At 38.3% G+C, this 15,112-nt stretch overlaps 2 protein-coding genes across 4 annotated transcripts in view; one reads left to right on the top strand and one right to left on the bottom strand.

Annotated features, from left to right (window-relative positions):
* Nucleotides 1–15,112, top strand: part of LOC134660483 (acidic fibroblast growth factor intracellular-binding protein) — a 92,230-nt gene that overhangs the window by 45,548 nt on the left and 31,570 nt on the right. The window lies entirely within an intron of this gene.
* LOC134660464 (TBC1 domain family member 1) overlaps nt 1–15,112 on the bottom strand; it is a 71,087-nt gene that overhangs the window by 27,148 nt on the left and 28,827 nt on the right. For all 3 annotated transcript variants that reach the window (XM_063516214.1, XM_063516215.1, XM_063516216.1), the window contains 4 exons: nt 12,351–12,520; nt 1,984–2,083; nt 1,524–1,664; nt 415–1,083 (listed from right to left, as the gene is read on the bottom strand). In XM_063516214.1, coding sequence (XP_063372284.1) covers nt 415–1,083; nt 1,524–1,664; nt 1,984–2,083; nt 12,351–12,520 — 1,080 coding nt within the window. The remainder of the gene's footprint in view (nt 1–414; nt 1,084–1,523; nt 1,665–1,983; nt 2,084–12,350; nt 12,521–15,112) is intronic.

Below are 15,112 nucleotides of genomic sequence, written 5' to 3'. Positions count from 1 at the left end.
ATGATGCCGTTCACCCGAGTTAAACACTCTACTTTTCATTTCGAATACCTACGAAGAAAGTAAAATGCATGTCACATGTGTTTTTTGAAAAACATGACTAAGTATACATTTTTATAGTATTTCTTGAGGGTACTTTCAATATTTAGGTAAAAGTATCGTTATTTATGTAATGGGTAGTTAAAAATCAGAATGGAAATTGTATAACAAATCCATTTAAACACAAATTTCAATTGCTTATCGTAAAACAACAAAAAATCCTTCATAGAACGTAAAATGCTCTAGTGCAGAAACGTATAATTTTGCTGCACACCTTTTAGAACAACAATGACCCTCTTTCAGTTCAGAGCATGAGAAATGTAAATCTTTTTTCTAACACTTTTTAAATATTTTCATATACTTAATTGTGGTACTTACTTGAAACAACATTGTCCGATTTTGTTCTCCTATAACTTGTGCTATAGGAGTTTTTAAACTAATAGTGCCTATCGAAGCAGACCTGTCTCTCAAAAACGACTTGTTCTCAGGCATTCCCGAATTATTTCTAGCTTCTTCATTTTTCCCTCCTGATTTTGATTCCTCAAAAGTTATATTAGTTGAGCTGTCCGATTTCTGAACCTCAGCTTTATCTACTAAATTAAGCTTTAAATCTAATTTATTCCTCTGGTTAGCTTTAACATCAAATGGATTCACATTTTCACTAGTTACTTTTGTATCTTCATTCCTGTCCGTTAAGAAATTCGTTTGACAGAATTGCGTTATAGACGAAGCTGTTTCAGACAGAATTGATCTGATCTCTTCGTGTTTTTCCTCGTCTTCAGCAACTGTGCCTAAGTTAGGTACATTAAGTACTATATCAGCTTTCCTTCCATTTACCCTTTCTTTGGTAAAATTTTCAAATTCCTGGTCTAAATCCGCGTTGTCTGTTTTAACTATGTCTGGTAGATTTTCATGGCTTTTCCAGGAGACAGATTTGTCTGGTTCTAAAGGGGTATTTGATACAGATACGTTTGTTTTTGTATCTGGTGATTCAGTCTTTTTGTCATTTGTTAAGTTTTCATTGGAGTCCGCACTGTAGATTGAGGTCTGCAAATAAAGTAAAAACATAGTTAATAATATAAATAGGTATATTAATGCAAATTGAGATAGGCAAGAGTAGGTAAAGGTGCCAGGTGGTACTATTAGATAAGTATTATATTCGTAACAATGAAAGTTTAAAAAAAAAGTGAAAATACGTGAGTGACCCGTTTTTAATATATTTAATATGAAAGTTTTGAATGGTTTTAATAGAAATTAATTATTTCCATTTAATTAATTTAGTTCTAAAAAACCAAGAAATTAGCGGTCAATGATTTATGATTTGACATTTGTGATTAAAAAAAAAATTTTTGTTAGTTATTAAGCTAATTAAGAATGTAAGTTGCAAATTTACTGAATACTGAAAAGTGTATGTGGATAAAGCAAATAGAAAATTAGGATTTATATTAGCCTCTCTGGGTAAATCCGCAGGAGAGGTCCCGTCTTACCCCATTGGAAGACAGTAAGCTGTGTCGTCGCTGGTTCTTCGCCTTGTCCGCCTCGTGCTGTGCGAATTTGATTAAAGCGTCATCTATGAGCGACTCGGGAACCTTCCGCTGCGATATCCGGACTTTCCCGATGTATAATACCTGTAAGTTATGAGGTTTAATAATTAAAATTGCAGGTAGAATGCTATAGAAAACGACGGCCATTTAATGTCATATAAGGTCGAAAATTCATATTGCTTCCGAGATATGTACCTAAATATGTACTATGTACTTACCTATAGGTTAGTGCATTTACGCTGTTTTATGATTTGGGTGGCAAACGAGCAGACGAATCGCCTGATGGTAAGCTATTACCGTAGATGGAGTCCATAGTATTTTTTTGTTTATGAAACACTATAGCGACCCGCCCCCGCTTCGCACGGGTTAACAAATTATACGTGAATAGTGAAAACGCTCTTACCTCAAAGAAATGTGAGTCTGAAGGGGAAAGATCGGCGCAGAGCGACGTGAGAGCGGACGCATTGCTAACGCTCCTTACTAGGGGAGGCGGCTCTCCGGCTCTGGAATAAACAAAATGTACTGTTCATATTTTATACTAGCATAGAGAAATATAAGTAAAGAAAGAGTGGTAACTCCATACATCTTCTTACCAAAACGCGAGTTATTTCGTAGTCGACATCTAACGTCAAGTAGTGGAACTATCAGGACCGCTACTTGATACCAGATGTCGCAGGTCTCGCTACTGACGAAAAATGTACTACTAATATTATAAGCAGAAGGAGCTGAAAATAGAGTTCCGGTGCATCCGGTTATAATATTAGCTGTAAATTGTTGAGCATTAGAGTTTTTGTTTGCCGAGCCATCTAATGTCAACTAGCAGAACTGATAATATCTGGGAGATCGAGCTTTGCTCGGAAAACATATAAAAACTCAAAAATTTGCGTTTACCCAGAGATAAGACCTTGCTAGATCGATTTTTCGCCCCCGAAAACCCCCATATAGCAAATTTCATCGAAATCGTTAGAGCCGTTTCCAAGATCCCCGAAATATAAAGAATTGCTCGTTTAAAGCATGGAGAAAAAATACATAGAGTGCTCACTCCATACATCAGTTCAGACTATTAATTTCAGTGTCTACATCTAGCATCGAGTAGCGGAACTATTAGTACTGCTACTTGACAATAGATGTAGCACCGATCGGAAAGTCTTATCTCAACAGCATACGACTTTCCGGTCGGTGCTACATCTATTGTCAAGTAGCAGTACTGATAGTTCCACTACTCGATGCTAGATGCTAAGAGTCTTTTTGGTACTAAAACTGATGTATGGAGTGAGCACTCTATGTATTTTTTTCTCTATGTTTAAAGGCATAAGATTAATTTACCTTAGAAATGTTTGATAGTATACCTACTTTGTGTATAGTACCTATAGTAGACACGCGCCGGTCCAAAGTCGCGGTTGGCAATCTGCCAATGTCAGTTTGGACTTAAAATAGAGCGTTCAGAACCAGCTGACAATTTCTACATGGCTATAAGTTCAACACTCTGGAACGGAACTACATCTTTCAGTAAATACATTTTTATCAATAACATCTTGAAAAATACGAAAATAAATATAAGTAAGGTAAACGTACGGGTGCTCGACGCGGTCCTACATGTCATCTTGAAACTGAAGTCATTGTCAATAGAGGTGACAGCAGGGTGTCATCTATTGGGCACTAGCTTGTCGAGCACTAGGTACAGTGGCGTAGCTAGGCCTGGGCGAATGGGGCCCTCGCCCACGGCCTCGCACTTAGAGGGGCCTCGCAAAGCCAATCTTTTTATTACCATGAGAATACACATTGAAAACGGCCTCGCATTTGTGGTTTCGCCCACGGCTAGATTAGTTCACGCTACGCCACTGACTAGGTACGTTTACCTTACCTATTTTATTTTCGTCACATCTGAAACAGTAACGCGTTACCTGACGATATGATGCCGTGCAAAAAGGTAAACAGTTCCGTTCAAGGTCGAATTTAATGCATCCCAAATGGGAACCCGTAACCGCCCGTATTAGCCAAATATAATTAGGAACAGAGCCGTTAATAGAGTAGGTAGCACAACACAATAGAGTATTTGACTGTATTTATAAAATAAATCATTTTACACGATGCATGAAATAAAGCACCAGAAGATTAATAGACGTAGACAGCAATTATTTTTAGACTCAATTTCGTTTTTAAATCCGTATAAAACTATAAAGAGTTATTTGATTGTGACGTCACATTGCTAGTGTTTCATATAAATTCCATAGTAGCAAAATCGTTTTGACAGTGCGAAAAAAGAAACTGATTTGACTAGTAGTCAAATACCCTATTTCATGACCTGACGGGTAAGACCGTCTACAAGCTCTTACGTCGCTTCTTCACATGCCCTACTCACAGAGAAGGTAGAGCAGAAGGAGCGAAGCTCTTCCTTTCTGACTGTGTCTGAGCCAAGTGCGTATACAAATGCGAAAGTTTTTGCCCTATGATTTACATGATACAATTTGTAAGTGGTTTTTAAGAAATTATCCTGTTGACTGTACTTATAGTTTGGCCAGGGACAGAGGGACTATCTCATTTCAAACAGAGACAGAGAGTATCATACTGTATTTGTCTTAAGCTAGTAGTAGCACCCAAAAGAAAGGAATGAATTTAGTTTTTCGTGCTTATTTATAAACTTGGTTTGCTTGGTTTGGTCATGCCCTCCCATTCCGAAGGCCGTATAATTCTTTTTAAATCGATATCATAGATGGCGCTATATGTCACAATCGGCGATAACGAAATTTTTATCTTACAGATTAAGATGTATTAAGAGACATTTAAAGTGTCATAAATTAAAAACATTATAAATGAAATACAAACATTAATAACAACACGAATTCAATGCATTTATTTTTCGAAATTTGAAATCACAATTATATCGCGACTGACTACGTTATGAACAACAGCGCAGGACAGTTATGTGGAGCTGTCGAAGTAATATTGAATATTCTCACTAGATGGAGCCACCACGGTTCTAATATGTGGAGTTTGATTTAGAATAATTACATTTGAGTTATGAATTACGAAATTTAGTACATAATGTAAAAAAAATAGATCGGTCAATAAACAGGCCTACTCTAAATGAGTACCTATTTTTTTAAAAGTAGGCCTGACGTTAAAATATAAATTAAAAAAACTCGTAAGCCGATGTTTTTCAAAAGAAATGAATGCTTTGTTTTTAAACACAATGCAAGTTTTTATTTCGCTTGATGTCCAAGTCAAACGCACATTTTACTCCTTTATTGACCGACGCGTTTGCGAAGGTCTCCGTTTTAACTCGCGCCAAATTTCGTTTGAGGAGAACGTTCTCCTCGGTTTAATTCTCAACCGATTCTCATCAAATTTTGTGACCAGATTCTAGGATAAAATAGTTTTTTTTTTAATGTGATTATTTCAAAATTGCGGAAACAAATATGTAGTCGTATCAATATTATAAGAGCATTTCTTTTCTTTTTCAGATATATTTACAGTGCTTGGCAAAAATGTAGAAATGTTGTATAGGCGGTATTTAGATATGTATGTAGGTTTTTACTCGAATATAAGTAGCCAAATTTCGTCAAATTGGCTAAGTGCTATCATGGCGCAGTTTGCAAACAGTTGCTTTGATGCATGGAGGTTCCAAGTTCGAACCCCAGTAAAGTGCGCTGCTAACTTTTTGTAAATTTTTACACTTATATTATTGTATTATGTATTATTATTTGTGCAAAGCACGGGTTAAACGTATTCGTTTCATTTTTCCAATCTTTTATAAACTTTTTGTTAATTTAGTTTTTCTAAATAATTCTAAACGGCGTACCCATATATTTTTTATTCAGTTTTAAGCTATGCTCGCGAGGTCTACAGTTTATTAATTTCCTTGTTGTAAACGATGATCGGCTTAAACCGCGAAAATCGAAGTTTGTAAACTTCATGAGGTAGAACAAACTAAATTGACAGCGATTTTGATAACACAGACTATGCAAGTGTTCTTTTAATTACATAATCTAATAGAAGTTTGATGTTTAAAATAACACTAATAAAATATGCTTGGTATGACTCATGCAACTATCTCTGTCACTCGAATTACAACTTAATGTGAGTAAAAGAGCCCAAAATTTGCAATATTCGGTGTTCGCGGGTCGCGGGGCCTGCCTAGTCGAATTTTTGTTGACGGACAAACTCCGACAATGACTGCACTCATGACTACGACGGGAAGTATGGGGGTGGTCATGATTTGGTCATGGACTGGCCACGGTGTGACATGTGAGTTATCCTTGAAAAAAATGCTACCTAGGTGTTCGTATTTCCAATGCAAGGTCATGACCGCCATGACTGGTCAAAAGTCGATGTTTCGCTTCTAAACTGAACACAGTGCGCGTTTGCAAACTTGAATTGACAATACGGTGTGTTATATCTATAGGTTTGTATTTATTTTTAATTTAATACGAGTACTTATGTCCTCAATCGCTCCAGCGTCTCAAGGCCGCACAGCGACGTGCACACGCACACTCGGATTAAGTACTAATTGTAAGGTGCGTCTGTGTGCTTACGAAAACTACCATACAACTAGGTACATAGGCGTGAACGCTGAACGCCACAGTCATTCGTGCCGTCCTCTTCTTCTTTCTAATAGGAGCGACAGGGACAGCATGCACGGTTTGAAACTTCTAACAGTTCTAACCATGTTAATAAAAGAGGGACGGGCAATATATCTCGCCGCGAGATACTGTCGTGCCTATCATGGGCTAGCCCGGCTGTAAATATTTGTTTTTAGTGCAAATATTTCCTTTTTGTATTTTAAAATACTACAAAATAAATCGTGTTACTGCCGTTTGTACGAGAATGTAAATTTTTAACATGAAATAAATGTTTAATAAATAAATAAATATTATAGGGACATTCTTACACAAATTGACTAACGATACAAATGTGTAATATACAATTAATACTTAAATACACAGAAAATATCCATAACTCAAGAACAAATATCTGTCTCATTATATAAATAAATAACACTTTATTTTCAATATAAAAAAATCGATCGAGTAGGTAATTCAAGGTAACTTTTTTTGTAACGTTGTGGACCTGCTACTTACGGGTTAAACACCCTGACCATGGAAACCGGCATACCCTTATTATTTTCCCTCCTCTTTTTTATTTCTGAGACTTGGTGCGCGACTGACACTATCAATAGCTGGCGCGCTCGAGTAACATTTTTAATAACTAATCCGTTTTGTATATATATTTTCTTAGGTACAGTCAGCAGCAGAAGTTGCTAAGCGGGCGAGGCGTTCATAATTACCTTGACGCGCTCTTATTCACTTAACAATAAAGTCGCGTCAAGATTATTTTGAACACCTCGCCCGCTTAGCAACTATTGCTGCTGACTGTACATGATAGGACAAGTACGGCTACCATTAATTGACATTTGACTTTTACGCCACCGACTGCGTGAACTCGATCGCACCAATACATCAATGCGAGTGCGAGCGAGATAGACTGCGATCGACTTCATGCAGTCGCTAGCGTACCTAAACGTCAAATGCCAACTCATGATAGCCGTAGCGAATAAGCTACAAAACTTTTAGTAGTTAAATAAAAAAATGAATAAATCGGAAATACAATTAGTTTATTTATTAATTTAAAAGCATGGCAAAAAAAACGTTACACACATTTTTTATTGCAATATTACGAAATAGAATGTAAAACACGCAAAGCAACGTACATATATGGGGCATTATCTATGAAAAGGGACCTTATTGTCGATGGCGATTACGCCGCACAGCGTCGCGCGGCATTGTATTTATATCAGAGCATCGTTAATAACGGCGTAAGCGCCATCGACAATAAGGTCCCTTTTCATAGATAACGTCACATATGCTACTTAGGACGGTGCGCTTTTTTAGTATGGGATTGGCGGATTGGGTATCTGCATGTACTATGTAAGTACTAGTATTTTATGGGGCATTATCTATGAAAAGGGACCTTATTGTCGATGGCGCTTACGACGCACGGCGTGGCGCGGCATTGTATTTATACCGGAGCATCGTTGATAACGATGTAGGCGCCATCGACAATAAGGTCCCTTTTCATGGATAACGTCACATATGATCTGTGATCCTTACAAAATACCTACTCCTTCCTTTCCTATATACATGGTCTTTTTAGGGTTCCGTACCCAAAGGGTAAAAACGGGACCCTATTACTAAGACTCCGCTGTCCGTCCGTTCGTCCGTCTGTCTGTCACCAGGCTATATCTCACGAACCGTGATAGCTAGACAGTTGAAATTTTCACAGATGATGTATTTCTGTTGCCGCTATAACAACAAATACTAAAAATAGAATAAAATAAAGATTTAAGTGGGGCTCCCATACAACAAACGTGATTTTTGACCGAAGTTAAGCAACGTCGGGCGGGGTCAGTACTTGGATGGGTGACCGTTTTTTTGCTTGTTTTGGCTCGACTCGATATTTGTTTATGGTGCGGAACCCTCCGTGCGCGAGTCCGACTCGCACTTGGCCGGTTTTTTATTTCATAATAAATCTAAGAAAATACCGCGTAGTATTATATCTATATCTCTAGGTACTAATATGGGGCATTATCTATGAAAAGGGACCTTATTGTCGATGGCGCTTACGCCGCACGGCGTCGCGTGGCCTTTTATTTATATCTGAACATCGTCAATAATGGCGTAAGCGCCATCGACAATAAGATCCATTTTCATAGATAACGTCACATATATATTTAGATTTTAATATGCGCATATTTTTTCAAGTTATTACTTTCGATTTTATTTAACGGACGTTAAAAATAGATTGTTTCGTCGGCGCGACCTTGGGCTTTGGGCCTCTCAAGGCCATGTGGACGGCACGCGGCAATGCAACGCTTAGCTCCAAGAATTATTTTATTAAAACAGATCATACCGCAATGCCGTGTTCTTTCTGCCCTAATGTGAAGCATAGGTACCTACTAGATACCTTCAAACCAGCATAAGAGTCCTCTTTGATTATGCATTATTATTGTGTATCTCAAAGTCACAGTTATGCTGGTTTACCCGAACGCTTGTCGTGCTGATTTGCCGAAGCAAGGTAAGCGATAAGAATACGACCTGTGATTTGTAACGAAACTTTGACGCCTTCGCCTATACTAAAGTAGGTACCCATTCAAACTTCTATTTACAATACAAAAAAATTAACAAAAAAATTAAAAAGTCAAATTGATTTCATAATCGTAAATTATGATATGTAAATAAATTTCAATTTTGTCGCCGATGGCTGAGACGCCATCTAGTAATGATTGACCTTAAAAATGAATGTGATGTGTAGGTTTAGTCCGTGAAAGCTACAACAGATGTCGCGCGAGAGGTGTTTTGACGCCATTTCAACGCATGTTTGTCGTAAGAGTTTTATTAGCTCCGAGGGGCTCCGTGCGCCATCTAGTTTGTTACTGTGAACTAAAAAATTGCCTACAAGTATTTGCTACTTAGGACGGTGCGCGTTTTTAGTATGGGATTGGGTATCTGTACTAGTATTATATGATCTGTGGTTTGGTATTATAGAATAGGTACCTAATCTGAGATTAGCAACCTGCGAGTCCACCTTACAGTTCATTAGCACGACATTATTAATCGAATAAAGCATAATTATTATAATTAGTCATCACGACTCCACGACTTCGCTGTTTTCACACCAAGTCGAACAAAACCCATTGTTGGAGCGAGCGTGTCATCAAAACAACGAGAATGGTGCGAACATAGTAAGGTCCGGTTTATGAAACTACTGTGTTTAAATGCGACTTTGCTAGAATGCCTATATATTATTCGAAGGACCAAAATGAAGTGGATTACATATGTATATGTATATTTATTTAAACACGTATTTCTCGTTGTTTCTTTATTATTAATATAAAATACATGCTTCTAGTACAAATCTAAATCGAAAAGTCGCATTCTTTTTATATATGGCATTGTGTATATAAGTAGAAAATCAATATAACTAAAACGCAGAAGAATTTAATACCGAACAAGACTACTGTTTTTATGCGACTTTGTCTGCTAGAATGCCTATCCCTCTTCTTCCTCGCGTTGTCCCGGCATTTTCCTGGGTCTGCTAGAATGCCTATATTATGTTATTTCGCAGTCTTCCAAAAACTACAGTGAAACCTGGATAATTGCAATCTCAAAGGACCGGCAATTTTTTGTCAATTAACCAGGTTTTTCAATTAAGCAGGCCGTGCCAATTAACGAGGTTCAAAAAATCGTTGTGTCAATTATAGAGGTTCTCATTAATAGAGGTTGCATTCTGACAAATTGCTTTTATGGAGGTGCAAATAACAATTGAAAGCAGATTTACAAGCTTACATTCTGGGTTTCTGGTCTTTATATTATGTAACTTGCACTTTTACACTACATTAATTACTACTTTATTTTCTTATAGTCATTTGGGTTTTAAAAAAAATCCCTTCAATTGTAGAAGAAAGTGAAATTGGAATGTAAAAAGCATACTATGTTTTTGATTTAATCAACACTATTTCACCTACTACACTCCGTGATAGATAGCCAATAAATAAATTGACTTCCGGATGATGATTTAAAATAAAATTATCATTGCTATTAAAATATTGTTTCTGCTCTCTACAAGTCTACATTCTTTCAATTACAGAGGTAATAAGTAAGACTTGTTTCAATAATAGAGGTAATGAGAAGAGCTAAAATAACGGATTTTTTAGCACAGTGTCAATTATAGAGGTCTTAGTTGCAATGTGGTCAATTACAGAGGCAAAATTCCGAAAAGCAATTAAATCTAAATTGCAATTATAGAGGTTCCAAAATTTCAATTATAGAGGCCTTTTGGTCTCAAGGGACCGGGACCGGACCTTTGGTTGCAATTATTGAGGTTTTGCATTTATCCAGATGTCAATTAACCAGGTTTCACTGTATATAAAAAGACACAACGGCATATAAGTATGTATTTGTTATTCAGTACCCCTAGCGTAAATTTTATTCGATAGCGTGATGAGACGTACGCGTAAGTTCATCATCATATCATCATGAACTTAGTTATTCTCTTGTTGGGGTGCCGTATATTCCAGCTTTTCCTATCTTACGCCAGCTTCTCCAACGTTTACCTATTACCTATATTTTAAAAACCATATGGAATATGCAATAGGTATTGGTAAATATTTTCCTTCTGGTAATGAATCATTACGTTAAGTATACCTACTATTTATGTACCAAATAAACAAATGATTAATGTTTGGTATAAGGAAGGAAACCTTAAGGAAACTGTCAAACTGAAAGTATTTTTAAACATGTCTACGAGTGTATACCCTGACCTCTTGACAAATACATCAATAACTTGTGGTTTTATGTTTTACATTGTATACATATATGTCACCGTAAAGTTGTAAACACTCGTCAGTTTATAATCTCGCTAGTTAAATTAAGAACTGACGATAGGGAGACTATAAATTAATTAACCTAACCTACGTTAGATATGGGTTCACAATCTTACGGTGTCATATACAAGATGTTACACCAGCCCCTGAAAGTGGCATGGGTACACGTTGTATATTAGGCATAGGTCATACCTACTGAGCAACTTTTACTATGGGACCAACCCCGAAATCGCGAAAAAAAATTGACTCTCCCATACATTTTGGCTGGCTGATACTGTAGATATCTTGTATGGGAGTGTCAATTTTCTCATCGCAATTTCGGGGTTGGTCCCATAGTAAATAAAGTTCCTCAGTATGACCTATACAACGAGTACCCACCCCACTTTCAGTGGCTGGTGTAAGTGATGTAACACGTTGTATGTGACATGACATATGACCATAGACTAGGAATCCTCTAGACGGAGTTTAGATCAATTATTTCATGAACCCGATGCTGCCAAAAATACTGGGGTGCGGGGGACGAGATGAGCGAGTCCCGTGCCGTGATTGGTCCGTTCAAAGACACGGACGTCACACAACGACACTTTGACTCGAAGATGGAGTAAAACTACCGTATATTTGTGGCAGAGGCGGTAGCGCTACTATCTCCTAGTGAGTATTATATTCTTTGGCTACTATGTTCAGTCTAGAGGATGTCTCGTCTGTGCATATGACGGAATGGCAGAAAAGTCACGAAAAGGCACGTGATTATTTCCATACATTATTTAAGATTCGATTGGCGCTTATCAACGATAAAAAAATAATAATAAATAAATAAAATAATCTTTATTGCAACTTTGAGTGGTTACATAGCATTGGTTCCTGGCTCTCAAAGTAGGTGTCCCTGTGTCTCAAGAGCCAGTTCCTTCCCAATTACAAGCGTCAGTAATGTTACAAGTTAGACATTTTATATTTCAGTTTCAACAATATTAAAATTAAAATTAAAGAAAGATAATCTAAACATGCGAAACTATGATGTGTGTACGCGCGCGTGTGTGAGTATTCTGTATGTCTGATTTTTAGAATATGTGTGTGTTTATGTGTGTTTACGCGCGTGTGTTATTTTAGATTGTATGTACTAGAACACGCTTCGTAATAGCTCTTCCGCTTTAGTATAATTTAATGATTTTAACCAAGTCTTGATTTTGTTTTTTAATTGAAAATTACTAATGGTGTTTATATTAAGGGTATTGTTTGCTTTATTATATAAGTTGGGTGCCAAAAAAGATAAATGCCTTTTAGACCATGCACTATTACAGCGAGGTACGGGGTAGTGAGCTATGCGTTTGTTGCCAAGTGTGATTGTAGGTGCTAGTAGGTGTAGGTGCTAACGATGCCAAGATACTTACAAGTTGCTATTGCAGTTGCCAGCCAGGGATATGGCGGGGGTCTGCCACGGCAGCTCCTGAGCCTGCTGCTGGAAGCCTACGTTCCTGGTGACGTGGAGCGAGCTGGTGGAGGATTTGGGGCTCGGAGCCCCGGGGGAGGGCTCCCGCATCTGCGTGAACAGCTCCGTCACCTGGGTTTGGATAAAATAATAACGATAAAATACTTAAATTGATAAGATGATAACTTATATAAATAAAACGGCCCTAATAAATAATTGGTTGGTGCCCAGAAGGCTGGCCGCATTACCCCTCTGGATAGATAGTAATGCTATGTCCGTTATCTGAGCAAAATATTGGCCAGCCCTCTGGTCACTCGGTTGGCGCCACAGACAATCCAACCTCTAGACATAGCATAGTCGCGCTACCCCCTCTGCCACACATACGGTAGCGTTACTCCATCTTCGAGTCAATCCCGTGCCGTGATTGGTCCGTGTCTTTGAACGGACCAATCACGGCACGGGATTCGCTTACCTCGTCCCCCCGCAACCCCGTATTTTTGGCAGCATCGGTTTCATGAAATAATTGGCCTAAGCTCAGTCTAGAGGTTGGATAGTCAGTGGTTGGCGCTAACGCTATTATTAACGGCGCTCCAATGCTATTGCGGCGCTATGCGACGTAAACGCCAGCCCCCAAAGGTACCTTTTCCGTGGAACGTCACATATATCTCTATCTCCCAATGCAGTCTGCCTCTTTCGTAATTCGTATCGTAAGCATTATTGTCTTAAGGGGCCCACTGATTAACAGTCCGCCGGACGATATCGGCCTGTCAGTTAGAACAAAAAGTTGACAGTTCCGAACAACTGACAGGCCGATATCGTCCGGCGGACTGTTAATCAGTGGGGCCCTTTAGAGCATTAAGATTATTGTAGGTACATCAGTTATAAAAGTAGTGGTAATGACAATGTGTAGCGTAGTGAGCGAATTAACAATTAACATATTGATAGTGCGTCAGAGGCGCCCTGTCTAGCGAATGTCAAGGCAACCAATCATGGCAATTGGTTGTTGACATACGTTTAGATACAACGTACGCCGCGTACACGCAAATAACATTCAATCAAGATTTATTGATCAAAGTATCGCAAAATAGTATGTGTTATTTATTTTCTTCAGTGCTAAATTCGCTATGAAAATATCTGTTTGTAAGTTGTTTTTAAAATAATACAATGATGGTGGCAAACAGGAATACGGCCCGCCCGATGGTAAGCGGTAACCGTAGCCCATGGATGCCTGTGACGTCAGCAAAAGATATGTTTTACAATTGTCGCACCTGTCACCGTGGCGAAATAGGAGCCTGGTGCTCGACACGGTACCAGTACATGTCATCATGAAACTTAAGTCATTGTCAATAGAGGCACAGATCATATAATACTAGTACAGATACCCAATCCCATACTAAAAACGCGCACCGTCCTAAGTAGCAAATACTTGTAGGCAATTTTTTAGTTCACAGTAACAAACTAGATGGCGCACGGAGCCCCTCGGAGCTAATAAAACTCTTACGACAAACATGCGTTGAAATGGCGTCAAAACACCTCTCGCGCGACATCTGTTGTAGCTTTCACGGACTAAACCTACACATCACATTCATTTTTAAGGTCAATCATTACTAGATGGCGTCTCAGCCATCGGCGACAAAATTGAAATTTATTTACATATCATAATTTACGATTATGAAATCAATTTGACTTTTTAATTTTTTTGTTAATTTTTTTGTATTGTAAATAGAAGTTTGAATGGGTACCTACTTTAGTATAGGCGAAGGCGTCAAAGTTTCGTTACAAATCACAGGTCGTATTCTTATCGCTTACCTTGCTTCGGCAAATCAGCACGACAAGCGTTCGGGTAAACCAGCATAACTGTGACTTTGAGATACACAATAATAATGCATAATCAAAGAGGACTCTTATGCTGGTTTGAAGGTATCTAGTAGGTACCTATGCTTCACATTAGGGCAGAAAGAACACGGCATTGCGGTATGATCTGTTTTAATAAAATAATTCTTGGAGCTAAGCGTTGCATTGCCGCGTGCCGTCCACATGGCCTTGAGAGGCCCAAAGCCCAAGGTCGCGCCGACGAAACAATCTATTTTTAACGTCCGTTAAATAAAATCGAAAGTAATAACTTGAAAAAATATGCGCATATTAAAATCTAAATATATATGTGACGTTATCTATGAAAATGGATCTTATTGTCGATGGCGCTTACGCCATTATTGACGATGTTCAGATATAAATAAAAGGCCACGCGACGCCGTGCGGCGTAAGCGCCATCGACAATAAGGTCCCTTTTCATAGATAATGCCCCATATTAGTACCTAGAGATATAGATATAATACTACGCGGTATTTTCTTAGATTTATTATGAAATAAAAAACCGGCCAAGTGCGAGTCGGACTCGCGCACGGAGGGTTCCGCACCATAAACAAATATCGAGTCGAGCCAAAACAAGCAAAAAAACGGTCACCCATCCAAGTACTGACCCCGCCCGACGTTGCTTAACTTCGGTCAAAAATCACGTTTGTTGTATGGGAGCCCCACTTAAATCTTTATTTTATTCTATTTTTAGTATTTGTTGTTATAGCGGCAACAGAAATACATCATCTGTGAAAATTTCAACTGTCTAGCTATCACGGTTCGTGAGATATAGCCTGGTGACAGACAGACGGACGAACGGACGGACAGCGGAGTCTTAGTAATAGGGTCCCGTTTTTACCCTTTGGGTAC

Source organism: Cydia amplana, chromosome 27, assembly GCF_948474715.1.
Source record: "Cydia amplana chromosome 27, ilCydAmpl1.1, whole genome shotgun sequence".
NCBI classification, from domain to species: domain Eukaryota; kingdom Metazoa; phylum Arthropoda; class Insecta; order Lepidoptera; family Tortricidae; genus Cydia; species Cydia amplana.
This window is presented reverse-complemented; position numbering and strand designations above follow the sequence as displayed.